This window comes from Desmodus rotundus, chromosome 4, assembly GCF_022682495.2.
Source record: "Desmodus rotundus isolate HL8 chromosome 4, HLdesRot8A.1, whole genome shotgun sequence".
Classification (NCBI taxonomy): Eukaryota; Metazoa; Chordata; class Mammalia; order Chiroptera; family Phyllostomidae; genus Desmodus; species Desmodus rotundus.
Genome location: NC_071390.1, coordinates 53,091,148 through 53,111,212, shown reverse-complemented (window position 1 = coordinate 53,111,212; position 20,065 = coordinate 53,091,148). Strand labels below are relative to the sequence as shown.

At 36.0% G+C, this 20,065-nt stretch overlaps 1 protein-coding gene across 2 annotated transcripts in view; it reads right to left on the bottom strand.

Annotated features, from left to right (window-relative positions):
- ADK (adenosine kinase) overlaps positions 1–20,065 on the bottom strand; it is a 581,524-nt gene that overhangs the window by 103,624 nt on the left and 457,835 nt on the right. For both annotated transcript variants that reach the window (XM_053922691.2, XM_024561378.4), the window contains exons 8-9: positions 9,758–9,793; positions 1,104–1,218 (exon numbers count right to left, since the gene is read on the bottom strand). In XM_053922691.2, the coding sequence (XP_053778666.1) occupies positions 1,104–1,218; positions 9,758–9,793 (151 nt within the window). The remainder of the gene's footprint in view (positions 1–1,103; positions 1,219–9,757; positions 9,794–20,065) is intronic.

Sequence of the window (20,065 nt, the reverse complement as noted above, 5' to 3'; positions counted from 1 at the left end):
ACAAAGGAAACTATCACCAAATGAAAAGGCAACTTATGGGATGGGAGAGAATATATGCAAATCATTTATCTGATAAGGGGCTAATATCCAAGATATATAAAGAACTCATACAACTCAATAGCAAAAATACCAAAAAAACCCAAAAAACAAAACAACAAAAAAAATCCAAAAGATATGAATGGGTATCTCTCCAAAGGAGACATACACATGAAAAGGTGCTTAACATCATCAATCATCAGGGAAATGCACATCAAAACCAAAATGAGATATCACCTCACACCTGTTAGACTGGCTATTATCAAAAAGACAAGAAATACTTATTGTTGGCAAAGGACATGTGTGGAGAAAAAGGAAGCCTTGTTCAGTGTTGACAGAAATGTAAATTAGCGAGAAACTATGGAAAACAGTATGGAGTTTCCTCAAAAATTTAAAAATAAAACTACCATATGACCCAGCAATTCTACTTCTGGGTATTTATTTGAAGGAAATGAAAACACTAACTCAGAATGATACCCGCACCCTTGTGTTCCCTGCAGCATTATTTACAATAGCCAAGACATGGAAATAACCTAAGTGATCCACTTGATGGATTAATGGATAAAAACAATGTCACGCACACACACATAATATTTATATACATGCACATACACACAATACACAACACATGTACGAACCACACACATGCAACACAGCATGCATGCATCACACACAACATGCATGTATATACATTGCACATGTGTGATGCACAACACACACATATCTATGAATTACATATATAGCAACATTCAGCCATAAAAAAGAAGGGAATCCTTCCACTTGCAACAATATGAATAAACCTTGAGGGCAGTATGCTAATGAAGTCAGTCAGACAGAAAGACCATATATGATCTCAGTTGCATGTGGAATCTAAAAAAACCTTGAACTCACAAGGTTGCCAGAAGCAGTATGTGTGTGTGTGTGTGTGTGTGTGTGAGAAAGCAAAATGAATTAAGGTGATGAAAGAAAGTGCACTGTTTTAAATAAATTAGAGAGAACATAGAATTTGCTTTTAGAAATGACCAGTATCCGTAATACTGGCTTTGTCACACAGTCTGCACACGTACCTGTAGCCGTTATGGTGTCATCACTCCCTTGGGTGAAAACCACGACTCGTTGCCTCTTCGAGTTCACCTTTGGCAGAGCTTGTGTCTTTCTGGCTATCTCTTTAATGTCTTCAGTCTATTAACAGAAAGGAGGAAAAATTCTCATAACCAGTACAGGAGAACAAAGCTTTATTAGTAGATTGAGAATTTAGCTTCTCATGATTAAAGTAAGAGAGACTAGAACATCCATTAAAAGTCACCATTTAAAAATTTTAACCACATACAAAAGTAAATATTATAGTACAATAACCTCCCAGGAGCCCACCATCAAACTCCAACCATTTTAAATTTATGATGAATCTTATTTCATTTACACCCTCATCTACCTGCCTTTCATATTATTCTAAAGTAAATCCCAGATACTATGTAATGTCATCTATAAACGTTTTAGTATGTATCTGAAAAATAACAAACATAACCAAATAACTATTATCATATAATAAATAAGAATCCCTTAAATATCAGCAAATATCCAATCAATTTTCAAATTTCCTATTAAAGATTTATAGAAAGAAGAATATTAAATTATCTTAGGGGTGTAGAGAGAATAATTATGCTGACTTTGAAAATAATAGTTACTATAATACCATTTTTTCCCCAAAGAACTAAAATGAGAGAAAGAGATGCTGTTTCCTACAGATTTAATTTTCTTTACAAAGATAATGTTTAGAAAGTTGCAAATTAATTCTAGAAAACCTAATGCTATTTTTTGTATCACACAGGCCATGAAGTTTTATATCTTAAATGCTCTTGACTTGAAATGTAACCCTTAAGCTATAGGCAGGATTTTTACAATCATGCTTTCAAGAATTCTAGATAATTTAAAAATCCATGTCTGAACTCAGTGGGCCTCTGAAACAGCCCACAGTTAGTGTTTGCTGATTAGTACTCCATCACCGTGCAAAGTTTTAAACAGTCATGGAGGGACAAACAAAACCAGAGGAAAAATACATTTGAGTGACATAAAAGAAGTTAATTAGGATACACAGATGGAGAGATTTAGGTAAGCAAGGCAGTCAGTTGAGTCATAATGGTTACAAATAACATCAGAAACCATGATATTTTTATTTTTAAAAATTTTTTCTTATCCTCACCTGAGGACACTTTTTCATTGATTTTTAGAAAGAGTAGAAGGGTGAGAGTGAAACATCAATGTGAGAGAGAAGCATTGATTGGTTGCTTCCCACCCATGCCCAGACTGGGGATTGTACGCAACTGGCCGGACCGGGGACTGAACCATCAGCCTAAGTATGTGCGCTGACTGGGAGCTGAACCCACAAGCCTTCAGTTACAGGACAATGCTCCAACCAACTGAGCCACACAGGCCAGGGTGAAACCATGACATTTTTAAAGGCATAACAAGCTTTAGTAAAATACCTATATGTTGTTTGTTACCTAAATACTTAAGAAATTCTAGGTGATATATGAATGTAAGCCTCTATTATACCTAACATGATAATACCAGAGGAGTGCTGTTTCTGAAAGAAGTGCCACTTGTGGTATAACAATGCTGCTGACCTTTCAAACATGCTGACTATTTCACTTCTGGTTGTTCATTTTAGAACAGAGCTAGGCTTGAAGTCAGATAAGATAAGAAAAGACCCTCAGTTTTGGGGAAAGACATATGACTAGCAAAAACAAATATACAAACAAACAAGCAAAAAAAACAAAACAAAGAAATGACTAGTAAGAGCTGAAAAGGACCCCCCCCCAAAAAATGCTATTTAACAATGTCTTCACTCTCTCAAATAAATCTATACATTTAATTAAAATGACTCACATATATTCTCCCAATTGCCTTACCACACATATTTTACTACTATAGTATTTTTGCTTATGATTGAATACAGTTCATATTTAATAAAGATAAGAGGCAAACTCCAGGAATAGATTCACTTTATCATCTTGGGAGCAGCATCTTACACATGTCCTGGGTGTTTTCTAAATAGAAGTCTTTCTTCAAGGTGGTATTCGAAATAAATTAAGAATGAGATTCTACAACTGTCTTCTATCAACCCTGTGGGAAGATGTATATATTTTTTTAAAGCTTTGCTAACTTAAAGAAACCTTTCTTATGTTCCAAATTAAATCTTATAAAACCAGCAATTTGAGGCTGAAATTAACTTTCCAAATATAAGATACAAATCTTTACAGATGGTTACACTTTATTCTATTTGTATCCACATCCACAATTCCTACAAAATCCCTTAGTTGCTCTGGGATAACTGGCGGTGAACACCAAAACGAAATTTCTCACTGTGCCTTGAGGAGCCATAGCTTTGCCCTCAGAAGTTGATCCCCATCTAGTATAAAGACATTTCTTAAAACCTTAAAATTTTGTATTTCCAAAGCTATATACACATATTTCTAACTATGCCGTCGGCCAGTAGATTCTTCTTCTTTATACTTGGGCTGACATATCCTAACAGAATGATGACATCACAAGGGATTTAGAGTATGACACACCTGGATTTGTGCACCTTGAGCAGGTAAATAAAGCTCTCTGTATTTATGGTAGAAGAAGTTGGGAGAAAAGTATGCACTAATTAGTGGGTAAAGACGTGGAGACAATGAGGACATTTGCATATCCTCATAGTATCTCCCCTTAAGATACTTATTCATAACATAAGGAAAACTAGTTATGTTACAGTGGAGAACGCTGACAGACTATTTAGTTTACCCTGGTGATCAAATTTAGCAATGCTAAAATTAGTAGGCAACATAGTATATTTGCATAGTCCCAAAACATTTATTAACTGCAATGGGAAAAGAGCAACTTTACAGAGGATAAACTGCAAACACCACCTTACCACAGTGATCAAGGTTAACACCGCCAACATTAAGACACCAGGACATCGTGTACGTCCCTGATATGATGCACTGCGAAGGGCACATCACTTCTGTGTGATTTCTGGCAAAAATCCATAACCTCTACTTAATTTTGAGAAAATATCAGAAAAACCCAAATTAAGGTACATGCTATACAATGACTGACAAGAATTCTTCAAAAGTATCAAGACATTAATAAGGAAAGAGTTAGAAACCATCACAGAAAGGAAGAGACTAAGGAGTCATGACAAATAAATGCAATGTGTAATCCTGAATTAGGTTCTGGAACAGGAAAAGGAAATTAGAGGAAAAACTGGTGAAATGAGGATAAAGACTGAAGTCAGTTACTGGATTGTACCAATGTTAATTTCCTGGGTCTGATCACTGCACCTTGGTTACATAAGAAGTTAAGATTAGGGGAAGCTGAACGAAAGGTGGCTGGGAACTCCACTATTTTCGCATATTTTCTGAGTCTAAAATGACTTCAAAATAAAAAGTTAAAAATGACTGTTGTGAGGATAAAAGAAGATAAGGTAAGTGAAAGAGGTTAATGCAATATTTAGTACATGCTAAGTGCTTAATAAATATTAATTTCTTTCCTCTAGTAACATTTTAATACTCTCCAAAACTGTCACATCGTGAGGTTGCCTTCCCAATCTCTAAAAAGGGCCTCAAGATTTTAGAGGTTAAGTGACTTCCTCAGGCCTCAAGGATACTACGTAGGGAAGTCATGTCCAGCACCCATGAAGTGTGGTTGCAGTGATTACACTTTTAACCATTATTCTATGCTACACACAGATTATACTACTTCTATGAATTTCAGCGATGTGTTTTCTGTTGTCACAGAACGATAGCATATTTATCCTAAATAATTTTTCTGCCACATTCAAAAATCATTGCTGATCTGGTATTTAAGTTTGCTATTTTTCTTAATTATTCTGCCTTGTATTTTAGCCCAGTAAATTTCATTTTTTGAATTTCAAGATATTTCTCATTTTTCAAGGTCATTTGGAAATCTAACCTCATTTTCCAAATCATTAGAATGTGAGAGAGGAAGATGTATAATTTATACGATAAAGAGCACTGAACTTGAGAGCTGAGCTGTGGTTCCCGCTCCATTATAGATTAGCTGTGTGACCTTGTACAAGTCATGTAGCCTATTTTGTATCTGTTGAATTGATACGGCAGTCCTGCCCTACGTACCCTCAAAAGTTTGTGTGAATATTAAATGTATTAATGAAATGTTAGAAAAGGCTTTATAAACTATGAAGCATTTTATAAATGTTAGATTATGCTTTTATTGTCACTAGCGATCACGTGAACACCTGAAATTTAGCATTGTCTTCCAAATGAAAGAATATACTTTGTTCATTCCATTTTTAACAAGCTGGTGACGCAAATGTTAAACAATACTCTCGCGATCTACCGACTCCTATAGAATACCAGTCGTGGTGTTCCCACACGTTGCCTCACTTAGCCATGCCGTATTCTGTTAGGTTTTCCAAACAGAAACTCCCATAATAATGATGGTGTTCGTGTCAGGCGTCACTCTCTGGTCTTACACCTCCTTCGTCCTCACTCACTCTGTTCAGGGACGCTGACCCTCCGGTCAGTTCTTGGAGCACACAGGGCTCCTCCTCCTGTCAGAGCTTCTGTACCCTGTTCCCTCTGTTTGAAATACGTTTCCTTGTTTGCTTTGCTTCTTTTTGTGTCATGGCTAGATCATTGTATTTTTCTAGTTTTACTTGCTCAGAGAATTATTCCACGACCATTCAAAATAGAAACCCCTGCCATGTTCTTCTTCACAATACACTCTGGTCACTTCTACCTTGTCTTCGGGGTTTATCAAAGTGTTGGGCACACAGCTAGTGCTCAGTAAATATTGGCTGAATGAGTACATGATTAAATAAAGAGAATTAGATCACCTTATCTCCTCCCCTTCATCTAACTGTCTTAAAACTGTCCTCTTTTAGGGTTCTATCAGTCACCTTCGGAAAGTGGCATTATTGTGTTTTAGCCAGCAGGACTTGACCTAGTGTCTTATTTTCAGAAACACTGGGTGATATCTACTGCATTCTTTACACTTGTGAGAACACGGGAATCTTAGAAAAACCTTGAAGAATTCTTTGGTTATCCAGACCCCCCGAACACCCTCTGTGGACGTTCTATCCAGTGCTGGTCAGTGGAACTCTCGTGATGATACGTGTTTTCTAACTGCACTGAGCAACATAGTCGTCTCGCTCGTAATGTGCCTAGTGAGACTGAGAAACTGAATTTTAAGTTTACTTAATTTTAATTTAAATAGCCACATGTAGCTAGTGGATGCCATACTGGATAGCACGATTCAATACTTTGTTCTCTCAAGTGTAAGATGATAGAGTTACTATTGGTCAGAGAAAGGCTACAAGTCTGCAATCTTCAGGGTAGAGTCAGGGCTGTGGGGAAAGCTGGAAAAGGGAAAAGAATTGCTTTGTTTCCTCTATTGTCAGAAGTATTCTATTGTAGACACATAAAACCAGGAAATTAAAACTTGTTTCTTGGAGTGAAAATAAATGAATGATCCAGTATAAAGGTATAAATTTTCTTTATCATTTGACACATACTCTATTGTAAAGAGAATGAAAATATCAATACAAAGAATACTTGTATTTAAGTTTTGGAGGTATTTTCTGTGCTTTATTTAATTTAAATCAATTTTCAATACAGCTTTGAAAATTCTTCACAATAAAACATGCTTTAAGTGCCTTATTTTTATGTAGGTTCTCAAAATACAAACCTTTAATCAGCTCAAGATAAGGTAGATTTAAAAACACACCGCAGTCTGCACTGATTTTCCAGAATAATAAAACTTTTTACCTCATGAAACTTTCTACCTGAAGGATTGTCATTTTCAATTCTTAGCAGGTCTGTCATTTAAGTCAGGTACATGCTATTTTCATACACACACACACACACACACACACACACCCTCTCTTCTGCTTTGTGCTCTGCCCAGCTTCAGTTTTTGTCTCATTCTCCAGCGCCCTCCTAATAAGCTGCCTCTTTTTACAGAAAATTGCCCAACTCATTTTAAAGAGTAAAGATTTTTATTTTAAAAAGAAAGATTATGTAAAATTTGCAGAGAAGCTAGCCAGAATACCATAAACAATGCCACTGAGGACACTTCCTGATGGCTAAACACTGGCTATTTTCAGAGACGTTCGGATTGGTCTGTTAGGAGGTAGATCACCAGTGGCGATACTCAGTGGCTTTGGGAACTGATTGGGATTTATAACAGCAAATGAGGGTAGGACAACAGAGCTGGTGGGAAGAAAAAAACAGTCACTTTTCCTTTCCTTTTAATCTTTTCAGTTCTCTCCCCTCATTCATGCCCCAAATTTAGAGGTAAAGTTAAAGTCGGCGGTGAGAAATGCAGACTTTGTCTAGTCTGTCACGCCACATTTGAGAGCACGGACATGTTTCCACAGACATTAAACTGTTAAGATATAGAGATTTATTTTTGTTTGATTCCTTAAAAATACCAAGTTTCAAACATGTTTTCATATTATTGTGTAATGAACTAAAAAAAATTAATGACATTTTAAAATCATTATATTTTTCTAGATAGCATCCCTTAGTATTTTACTGAAGACACTTATTTGAGGTTATTGTATTCATGGCTTTCATATATTCTGCAAGGCTTATCCTATTTTAGAGAACCCAGGAAGGGACATAGAAAGACACTGTGTGCCTTATTTAATCTAACATACCACTGTCAACATCATCAACAGAGTAGTTTATTTTTGTCAGGAGGCAATAAGGTATACTATTATAAATATCACTTGGTTTGTTTACATGCTATAATCAATTATTGCAGATTTATGGTAAAAAAATTTCCAGAATCAAAAAGTAAAAACTAATGGAAAGGTTAATGTGGTGCTGGTTAATTAAAAAAACACACACAAAAAAACCCCCAGAAGAAGTAGTTTGTTGCTAGGATTTAATTTAAACCAGGCATGATCAAAGCATATAGCTCAAGGGGACAATAAAAGCATGAATTAGTCAGCCTTAATAAACTATTTAAAAAAAATTATTATCTATGTACTAAAGAATCATGATCATTTGTTATATAACATTATATTTCTAAGCATCTACAAACCTGTTTATTTTCTAGAACCAAAATACATTTATGTTAGCACAGAAAATAGGATACAAATTTATGTTCCATAAACTTTCATCGGTGGAGAATTTTGATGTAACAACAGAGAATATCAATTGTTAATATTAAAATTTAACAGTGAAACTTTAAAATATGACTGAAAACATTTACTTATATTCTCATGATTAAAACATTTGCCTTTTAAATTGAATATTCCCCTGACTACATTTAGTCTTGTATATAAATTGCCAGTTTGGAAAATTACAAAGCAAAACTTAAATTAGATAAACAAATACTTGGAAATCCTCATTCCTTCTACATGTGACTCAGCCCCTATATTTGTGAGAGTACATACAGTAAAACAAACAAAAATTCCTCATAAACTGTTGTAGTTCCCAACAATGAGGTATCATAAGGCAAAGTTTCCCACCCTGACAGAGTTTTTTCATGGGATACTGAGAATAGAATACTTAAGCCACATGCTCACTGCCTTCCTCCAAGGAAGGGAGCACTAAGACCGTGGAGTCCTACGGATAACACGCACACGTACTAGTCTGCTGCTCGATAATGAATGTCTTTCGTACGTTTAAAGAATAGTTCCATCCTAAATTTACACACCTTCCTCCAAAGAGTTCAAAGCGAGCTTACAAAAATGCCCAATCAATAATGCTCACAGCTTCTTTAGATGGTGGAAAATACTGAGTATGCAAATCAAGAGTGTTTCTACATTCCAGCTCTAGTCAGACTAAATTTTCAAAAACTACTATTGTGCAATGTACCAAGTTGTGGTATTGAATACAACATTCTACATAGTTCTGGCTCAATAAATATGATAGTCATAAAACTCATGAATCCAGTTAATTCTGTCAATTAACCTGGGTGCAGAGTATTCTAACGATCTATTGGAAGATGGATATTTTATAGATAAAAACATGGTCTTATCTGTTATCTTAATTTTGCCAATAAAACCACATGGAATTTTGATGTTGACAGAGTAACATATCAGGGCAACAGAATCAGGACCTGAAAATTAAAGCCAATTATCAATATTTAGTTTCAGAAAATTTATGTGTTTCAATGCTATCCAAAAAAAAAAGAAAAGAAAAGAAAAAAAAAAGATTCAAACAGGAAGTTTATATGAGCAGGATTTAAATTAATCAGTTCCTAACAACTGCTAAGTACAACCTTTTGGAATTTAATTTGCATAATGATAATCTACATGGGGTAGGGTTGAAATTATTTAAACGACATTATATTTCACTATTTAGTCTTGCTCCACCACTGCTTTAGCAGTGAATCCTTATGAAATGTAATGCAGCTAATGAGGTAGCTTTTTAACTGAACAAACTGACAGGCCCCATATCTGCAGAGGCAGCTTGAAACCGTGCCCAACCTCTTGGCTTCCCAAGAGGCTTTTCAAAATTCAATAAATAACATCTGTAGGCGATGTTGGGTGCAGACCTAGCAGAGTGCGTCATAACACTGTGCTGGCAGAACAAAGAAACCATGACGACTGCCAAGTTTCCATGGCAACTGCTGAGAGGCTCTGAGAGTATAATAGCACATCAATCACTGTCCAAAAGAACTTCATTATCAGCTAGAAAAAACCTTTAGGATCTGTTTAGTGTGCAATTGTGGGTTAACTCACCTCAAAGCCTTGCTCTCTAGCAAAAGTGGCAGCTTCCTGAAATAAAAAAAAAAAAAAGAATAGTTAATTATAAAGTACGAGGTAATGAAGAAATAATCCATTTTGAAACTCATTCACAGTCTTCTTTTTACACAATTATCTCAATATACCCACGTAGTTCAATTTTTATTCTTACACCAAAAAAAGACTTCTTTTTTTCCATGGCATAAAAAAAGGGCAGCATAATGTCAACACACTTCACAAGGTGGAATAAAGAAGATGTAGTGCATGTTTTTACTGCAGCTGTCACAGTGAGTTCAGGTGTTTTGACCCCAACAAAGAAAGACAATTATTTGAAACGTAAGGAACATGCTGGTGGTTATGTTTTTAATTAAAACAATACCTTTCAGAAAGCTCTTCTGTAGAGAAGACTATCTGCTACTAAATGTACGGATTCACAGAAATCACCGCTTTGCAACCCCTAATGAAATTTATTCAGGCAAAGATTATCAATGGATACTAAATTCATTAGGTGAAAGGATGACGGGGAACTAAATATTTCATGGAATTAATATATCAGAGATTATGTGCTGATCACAGGGAGCAAACTATAGCTTTAAAATGGAAGGATCAAACTGTCATAACCTTAACCCCGTGATAGATCATACCATTTTTTATCATGAATAGTATGATCGCTAAATACTTGTGCCGTCTGTTATAATGCAGTATAAAGCACATAGCATCCCCTAAAGTTTTCTGACCAAACATTTTCAAAATGAATTAGTCAAAACTTTAATTATATAACTTGTAGTCTACAGGAAATGAGAGAGAAGAGGAGAACAAGCTCAATGATACACTAAGAAAGCAAACAGACAAATCCATAAGGTAGGACATTTTGCAGGACAAATGGTCTCTTCAATAAGTCAACTTTGTGATAAAGTAGGGAAGAGAAAAATGACCAAGAGCAATAGACAGACCTTACCTGGATTGTTTTGGACAAACCCTATAAAAGACATTTGGGGAATGACTGGAGAATATGAATGTGGAGCAAGAATTAAACAACATTAAGAATTATCAATTTGATTTAAAAATGTCCTTAATCTTGAAATACTTGGGGATAAAATGGCATGATACATGTAATTTACTTTAGAATTCTTCAAAAATAATGAAAGTAAAGCAAAAATGGAAAAATATTAATTCTTAAACCTAGATGTGTTCAGTATTTCTACTTTTTTGACTGTTTGAAAATTTTAACCAACAGTCCTAACAAACCCCTATTTTTCTTGGATATAAGATGACAGGGTAACAAAAGTTGAACATTAAAAATATATACTTAAAATACATAATGTTTTTCTAGAATTAAATGTTAAGGGCAAAATCTGATGAACATCATTTTGTACCCTGTTGCTCTTATCAAAGGACAGAAACACATCTGCGTAGCTTCCTTTCCTCTCCTCTAATTTTTGCTTTGTGCATATATTTTAATTTTAGGGCTGATACAGAGAATGCAGTCAATATTACTTTTCAACTCCATTTCCCTTGAAAATGAAAAAAGAAAAAAAAACTGCAGACAACTGTCAAGAGCCTCTACATCTTAACTTACATTCCTCCAAAATTATCTTTGCCAAGAGATATTAATAGAAGGATGGGATTTGAGCCCAAGTAGTGAGCAGATCCAACTCAACTAAAACGACTGCTGCACCAAACCATGTAAGGCAGAAAGTATAGTCAATGTCTCCAGCACAAATTTGGGTACTATCTACACGTTAAGAAAAACATGTACGCTTTGGGGAAAAAAGAATGCATGCTATGGCACAATATACTAATAAAATATAAAGTACCATTCAGAGGGTTTAAAAAGGTTGAAATCGGTGATTACAGCTGAACACTGAAGTTGAAAGAAAGTGATAAGCTTAAAGTACACTCCTTAGGCTGTTCACTAGAGAAGAATAGGCTGATCAAGTTAACCTCAGTAATGGAGATTTAAAAAAAAAACTGAATTATGAGCTTGACGACTGGTGCAAGCAAGGTTAGTATCTTTGAATAGTTACTTACAACGGAATTTTGTATACAACATAGTCAACAGTATTTGCTGACCTAGATAGCAAGGAAAAGGATAAGGTTCAAAAAAATATCAATATGGCATTTTTCCAAGTTGTCCAATCCAAGAATTAACCAAGCTACTTCTTATATGAAAAAGATAACTGAAAAGCTCTGCTACAACTACTTATTTACATGGAACTTTCAGAGGCATAAAAGAACCCCAGGGGCCTATAAGACAAAGTTAATATGAAGAATCTGTATGATTAAAATTACACTAAGCCACAAAAACTCAAAATTCACATCACAGTAGTTAAATTGCCCTTTTAATGTCCAGTTTTGCTCATACAAATCTAAAGAGCAACGAACTATGCTCCGCTACGGTACAGTAGAACTGACTACTCACAAGACACACATGGAAATGTCAGATCACTATTCTTTAAGGAAAACAGGCACCAGGACACTTTCCCATCTGTAAACTATTCCAAGTGCCAATATACTTTTGACTGAAGGACGTGCTGAAGAAAAGTCAACTCAGTTTTCCAGCTTAGCGTCCCCCTTGCACAGGTTTGCAGAGCTGTGCCCTATCACTAAAAAGCTAAGCACTTGTTCTAAGGCTTAAAAAGATCTTATCTTCCGACTTCCTCCCACCTTTCTTTGATCTTGGACTGGTGCCCCCAGTCACTCCATTAGAGAAGGCAGATGGCTCACATCACTGCAGACTTTCCCACCATAGCCAACCTCTGATCTGAAGGTGTTTGCAGATACATTGATAGAACAACATTTATTTCTCCCTCTCGGCAAAACAAATAAAGCAACATAGGGGAACAGTTTGACCTAGTAAGAATTTTAAGCGGATTTCAGTCCTCAGATTCACTGTATGGAGGGACAGAAAGAAAAGGCATTATTAGGTCAGAAAGTAGGGAAGAAAAAAGAGGCATGGATGATGGGTATAATAGTAAGGTACATTCCAAATCTGAGGAGTAATTCCAAGTGAACTGATCACACTAAATTGAAAAGGACTTTGTAGTGTGCCTTTGCAGTAAAAGTGAGAAAAGAAAACAAGCAAGTCCCCATCTGTGCTGCCCCAGGGTGCCACGTACTGAGTTTCACAAATCTAATGAAGCAGTCAGGTTAAAATCCAACCGCAGAGTGGATGTGACATGTGGAGAACAGCTAAGGTTAGAATAGAGAAGCAGGGCGGTTCCTAATGCAGGTGATTATCCATGTGATAATCATTATATTTACAGGCTTTCCATTTCAGATCTGACATCAAAAATCACAAAGGAGGCGGGATTAAGAAAATAAACAACTGACACAGAGGCTCTCCTGCTCCCCTGAGAGTGCAGCACTTTCATTCATGCATGACAAGCAACAAAAGCAAAATCAAACAGGCCAGGCAAGAGAATTTCTGAGAAGGCTGCATTTCACATTAACACTTCTTCCCATTTTGATAACTTTCACTATTATTCAGCTTCTCAGACAGGTCACATTTTCAGAATCAGTTCCCATTGTTGTCTATGCTATAATACAGTATCATTTTTGGTTTACAATGAATGATGCTCACATAATATGTCTTTTACAACAACAAAGTCATTTTTTCCTTCCTTGAATTGTGTGTTGTGAATAAAGTGACATATAATTAAAGTCTTAGACTCTCATCTATACCATGCTATTTAGGATTTGCAGTAGGCTTGCTGCTGCCCTGGCCAGGCTAAGAGGGTGCCAGGGAAACCACCACCAAATACAGTTTAGTGAGTAGAGGTTAAAAAAAAAAAAAAAAAGCTAAAATTCATGGGTAATGAAAACTATGCAATACTTATAGTAAGAACTATTTAAAGGGATTAGCAAGCCACTATTAAATAGCACAACCCTCAGATTATGCAGGAAGGAAAGGAGAAAGTCAAGTGCTCGTTTGTGTGTGTGTATGAAATGCAGCTATTTCCTTTTTGGTGGTTCTCCCTAATCCATGGGTTAGCTTTCTACAGTTTCAGTTATGTGGTCCGAAAATATTAAGTGGAATATTCCAGAATTAAACAATGCATAAGGTTTAAATTGAGTGACATTCTGAGTAGCATGATGAAATCTTACACGGTCCGGCTCCATCCCGCCCAGACGGGAGTCATCCCATTGACTGGCTCACCCACGGTGCACACCCGCCCGGCCCATTAGTTACTTGCTGGCGATCTGGGTCATCAGGTCAACTGCCTCGTTATCACAGTGACTGTATTCAAGTCACCCTTATTTTACTTAATAGTGCCACATTCATACAGAATTTATTACAGTAATATCATAACTGTTCTATTTTATTATTAGTTATTGTTAATCTCCCCTCAGATAAGGAGGAACTACTGCATTCAACTGAAAACTATTTTCTCTGCACTTTGTCTGGTTATATCTCAGTTTTAATTTATAAAGTAGAATTATTTATAATCAGTACTGAACTATAACCATAACATCTCTATTCTTATTTCAATTCTAAGTATTTGATACTAGTTTTACAGAAATACAATTGATTTCTGTACATTGACCTTGTATCCAGGACGGCCAAATTCACTTATTAACTGTAGGAGCTTTATTTTCAGTAAAGAAAGATCATTTTCTAAGTTCCTACTAACCATACAACAAAGTTATTTTGAGACATTAACAAATGCTTTTAAAAAAATTCACTTTTCTTTTCTCCAGGGGGATCTGAAGAGTATAATTAATTATTACCAATACCACAGCTCACGACGCTTGTCCTCCCACTTCCTCCTCTGCCCTTCAAGGCACAGAACCCAGTGAGAACTATTACCTGCTTGTTTATGTTACCGCTCTACTTTCTAATCTCAGACATCAGGGGTCTTGAGAGTAGGCTGAAATTTCATGGACTGAAACAAGAAGAGAGAAAGGTCTAACCTAGGACCAAAGAAAGGTAACTTCTGACTATCCACACAAAGCAACCCATTCATCCAAAATAAACTACTTTTTCTCCAATGCAAGAGGAAGCAGAAAATTCTTTGGGAGTCCCCATGGTTCTCACTCAAGGCATACGAGTCCAGAGCTTTGGGAAAAGCTAATGGAGAATGGAGCCACCAAACAGTGCTGCTGTTTTACTTTGTTTCTTCATTTCTCCAGCCAACAACTTTTAACACCTCAAACACAGTTTTAGGCCAACTTGCTATTATCTTAGAGGTATATGTCTGTTATAGCTGTTTCAGACCTTATAGTGTATTAGACTTTGACTAAATATTTGAAACAGCACTGTAAATCCTACATGATGTAGTATAGATGAAAGTCTAAGATAGAATGTTATCTGTCTCCATGTAAATCTATGTATAAAAATCTCTCTATATAACATAAAATTCATATACTTGTATATATGCTGAGATACATAATGGTCTCTTTGAATGGCTTTCAGTGAAAGATAGTACTGGTCAGAAGGCAGTGATAGGCAAATGAAAGGAGGACAGGGTTTAGAATCAGAGGACCTACAATAAAGGTCGCAATTTTGCAGCTCATCTGTCAGGTAGTCTTGAGCAAGTCACTCAGGGTATCAGTTTATATCAATGAAATTGAGGCCAACAATATCTACTTCATTGGATTGTTGCTAGGAATAAGTGAAATATTTAATGTGAAACTGGAAAATCATTTTGCCTATTGAATTTGAGATCTTGGTAAGATCTCTGGATAGTTTAAACAAATGAGTTTCAGAGCACTCAGAGTCTATTTAATGATTTATCTGTAGATCATGTGTATAAGAGGCAGCTTCCAAATTGGCTCTCAATGATCCCTGACTACTAGTATTTGAACTCTTGTACAGTTCCTTTTCCTTGAGTGAGGGCTGGGCCTAGTGACTTGCTTGTAACAAATACAAGGCAAAAGTGACGGAATGTCTTGTTCAACCATCTTCTTGGTCACATGCTCTCTCTCAACTCACTCTAGGGGAAACAAGCTGCCAAGTCGTGAGCAGCCCTACGGAGAGGCCTATGGCTAACAATCAGGGAAAATATGAGGCTTGCCCATAGCCATGTGAGTGGGTTTGGAAGTGAATCCTTCCTCAGCGGTGATGAGACTATGGCCCTAGGTGACATCTTGATTAGAGTGCTATGAGAGACTTTGAGTCAAAGGCACCAAGTAAGCTGTGCCTGGATTCACTATCTGCATTTTGTACTTGTACATGAGTAACCTGATAACACAGCCAAACTCAGGTATTTTCTCATTCAGATGATAATTCTTAACAAAAGTCTTCACAAAAGCAAATCAGAGGAAGCATGGTCAGCAGATCCATTACAGGGTAAGCAAAAAAAAAAAAAAAAAAAGATACATACTATCTAAAGGGCTTTATATAACTGATTATGGTTAACCCTTTACTCAACACACAGAAACTGGGATATACCTTTTGAATGAAATTCATTTGTTGGCATCGAGTTCAGTTTCAATTTAAAATGTCTTCTGTTATGCCAAAGCAATGGCTACCTTACCGAGATGAGAGTGAGATATTTAAGTAGTGCTACAAGCCCTGGGTGAGAACTGTATTATTGAGTCAAAGTCTAATACCATTGCAAAGTCTGCAACAGCTGACGCTGTGATATTCCTCTAAGTCATGCTGATATTTAATCATAAAGAACTACCTGCTATTTATTTATTTTCATACAATATATCATAAAAGACATGTTGCTTAAATCTCTAAATATTTCCTTATGCTGTCCTGCAGACTATGAATCACCTTTACTTTGTTATCTACAAGATCATTTATATACTGTCTCATGAGGCTGCAATAGTTCTACACTATTTTTAATATTATACTATTACCAATGAGGAAAAGTTTTAATTTGTAAATAAAGTAAATGAAGACTAGAGAACATTGTGAAGTCAAATATGAGCCTGGGAGCCCCTTTTAAAAATAAATTTCATTCACGAAAATATCTGTACTGCCTTTTCCAAGGAATATAACATAAAACCTTTTGGAGATTTTCAACCTGTGCTGCGACATTTATGACCATATGCTTCCTGTCTGCAGAATGCTGAATGGAAATATTATTTAACATTTATTGAGTGCCAGAAAAATCTGTGGGGCAATGTATAAACTATAAAGACATTCATGGCCCTTATCCAATAGGTTTACAATAAAAATTAGATAGACAGTATATAAATTATCCCTCAATAAACGTGACTGAAAAAAACATTAGACAGCCAAAACACAAGCCCAAAAATTAGGTTGAGTTTAGAATGTACTTAACCCTTTCATAAAGTGATTTATTAGCTGACGTGCTATTCTAGCAAGGAGAGTTGTTCATTCCCACCTTTAACCATATTTAGTGGTCGTAACTAAAGGAAAACAAAGTTAGGAGAAGTGTTTCATCAAAATTTGATTGATTGGCTATTTGGGCTAACTTCTAGCACAACCCAAGTTTTTCAGTTACTAAAAGAATGAGAAGAGAGATGATACCATGAGAACATTTGCAGGGTAGGAGGCTTCTTATTGGGTATTTTATGCCCATTTTTAATGAGATAACATGCTTGGCACAAATGAGAGACACTCAACAAATATCAATTACTTCCTTTATTTCATTTGATTTTAGTGATCATAAAAATCCCATAAAATAGGTACTTTTCTCACTTCACAGATGAAAATCTAAAGGTTCAGAGATTAAAGTATATCCAAGACCATAAAACAGGTAAATGTTATAGCTAGCACTTGGAACTGAGGTTTTCTGAATGCTCTGTGCTGGTCAGCTACAGATGAACTCTTTCAGCCTTTACATGTCTGAAAAAGTGTTTATTTCGTTTTCAGTTTTGAAAGATATTTTTTCTGGGTATGGAATCTTAGGTTGACAGTTTTTCTTTTCAGTGCTCCAAGGTCTACCTTGTGTTGTTTCAGGTGCTAGGACCGCTGACATTCTTATCTTTGTTCCCCTATATAAAATGTGTCTTAAAAAAAAACCACTGGCAGCTTTAAAGACCTTTCCTTTATCACTGATTTTATGCAATTTGATGATGTTCCTTGGTATAGTTTTTTCCTTGTTTCTTCTGCTTGTGGCTCGTTGAGCATCATGGATTTGTGGGTTTATAGATTTTATCAAATTTGAAATATTTTCAGCCTTTATTTACTTTACACATTTTTCCGTTTTTCCTCTCCCTCCCCAAAACTCCACATATGTACATTAGGTCACTTGAAATTGTCCTATTGTTATCTGGTTTTTCCCCTTAATGATTAAATTTGACTAGCTTTTACTGCTACGTTGCCAAAATCACTAATTACCATTTTTTCTTCCTTAGTGTGTAATCTCACCTGGCATATTTTTCATCTCTAGAAGTTGGATTTTTTTTTGTATTTTCCATATCTCTCCTTAACAGGCTTATGCTTTCTTTTATCATATATAGAATATAGTTAGAAATGCTAATCTTTGTCCACTAATTCTAACATGTCATTTTTAAATACATTTCTATTATTTTTTCTCATATGGATTATATTACTGCTTCCTTGCATACCTGATAATTTTTGACTGGATGCCAGACATTATAAACCTTATGTTTTGGGGTACCAGATATTTTGCACTTCTTTTTTGTATTTTTTACATTTTTGACGTTTATTCTGAAATTCAGTGAGTTACCTGGAAACAGTATGACCTTTTCCAGTTTATTTTTAAGCTTAGTTGGGTGAGACGAGAGCCACGTTTAATCTAGAGCCAAATTGGTACCCCTAGCGATGTAATATCTTCTTGAGTATTAAATAAAAAGTCCCATTTATTAGAGGTTTCTCCACTCTGGCTATTGGGGATATAAACTATTAACAGCCTTGTGTGAGTTTGGGGAGTATTCTGCCTGCTTCTTTCCTGTGGTTTTAACCTGGGCCTTCAATAGCTTCCTCACATACCTGTGCCCGTTAGTATTCAGCTGAAGAGTCCAGGGAACTCTCCGCAGATATCCAGTGTGTGTGCTGTGTCTCCGTGCACCTGTTTCTTGTCTGATTACTCTCTCTAGCAAATTCTAGCTACCTTAGCCTTCTTCAATTCTTAACTTTGTTTCAAGTCAGTTTGACCGCTGGGTTTAGGATTCCCTCTTCCTGGGCTGCAGACAGGAAACTGTTTAAACAGAATGCTACGGCAATTGTAGGGATTCCCTCATCTGTTTCCCTTCTCTCAGGGACCACTGTCCTGTGATGCCTGTTATTTAATGTCTGAAAACTGTTGTTTTATAAATCTGGCTCATCCTACTTGATTACTTTCAGCAGAAGCTCAGTGTGAATCTGTCTTAAAGTATAGATCCAAATGTATCCTGGCACATTCAACAAAAGTCTGTTGGTTAAAAAATGTTATCTATTAGGCCAAAGACAAGAAAGATTGACAATTTATCTTAAGCATCTCATCTACTGCTTTTTACTTATTGTACAAAGGATATAGTTCCTTTATTTATAGCTGCTGCACTAAATCATAAACATTCTACTTTACCAGAAATCTATATTTGAAACTCCCTGAAGAATAACTCCACTCAGTTCTAAATTCTCTTTTCCTTTACATATCCTATATTATTGTCATTTTCTTGCTTTTTGTCTTACCAACTAGAAAGCTCCAGACAGTTAATAATAGCTTTCCATTTTTTTCCTGGTCCGCTCATTCACCAACAGAGCGCTATGCTACAATGTGATCAATACATTACGCCTGGGGTCAAGCAGCCTGCAGGACAAATTCAACCCATGGCCCGGTTTTATAAATAAAGTTCTATTGGAACACAGCAGCGTTCATTCATATGTTGTCTATGTTGCTTTCATGCTATCACAGCAGAGTCGAATAGTTCAACAGAGATCATACTACTTGACTTTAAAGAGAAAGTTTAAAACTAATCGAATAATGCCAACTTCTGTGTTGTGCTATTACTAGGATATTTATAAGTTTCAAAACAGACTGTTTTTCTTCTGCATGAAGTCACCAATGAAGAATGGAAAGCCCTATGCAGAGAAGGCTCCATCTAACCTGTAAGTAAAATGTACAAGGTCTAACTGGAAAAAGTCCAGTCATTGTTAATATAATGAGAATGCTTTGTGCAACATCAATGTAACCTGGCAGGCAAGGAGAGAGGACTGGAATGTCCATGCGTGAACAATAACGACTTCACTGTAGTAGTCAGTGGGGGCAGTAGAAGCCATTGAGTGAGCATGTGTACTGTGTGCCCATTGCATTCAAAATGACTGAGCAAGTACAGCAATGAATCTGCATCAAATTTGTGTTAAGCTTCACCATTCCTCTGCGGAAACTATTTGGATGATTCAGAAGGCCGCAGGTATGGGCAACTGGTGATTGGTAGCTT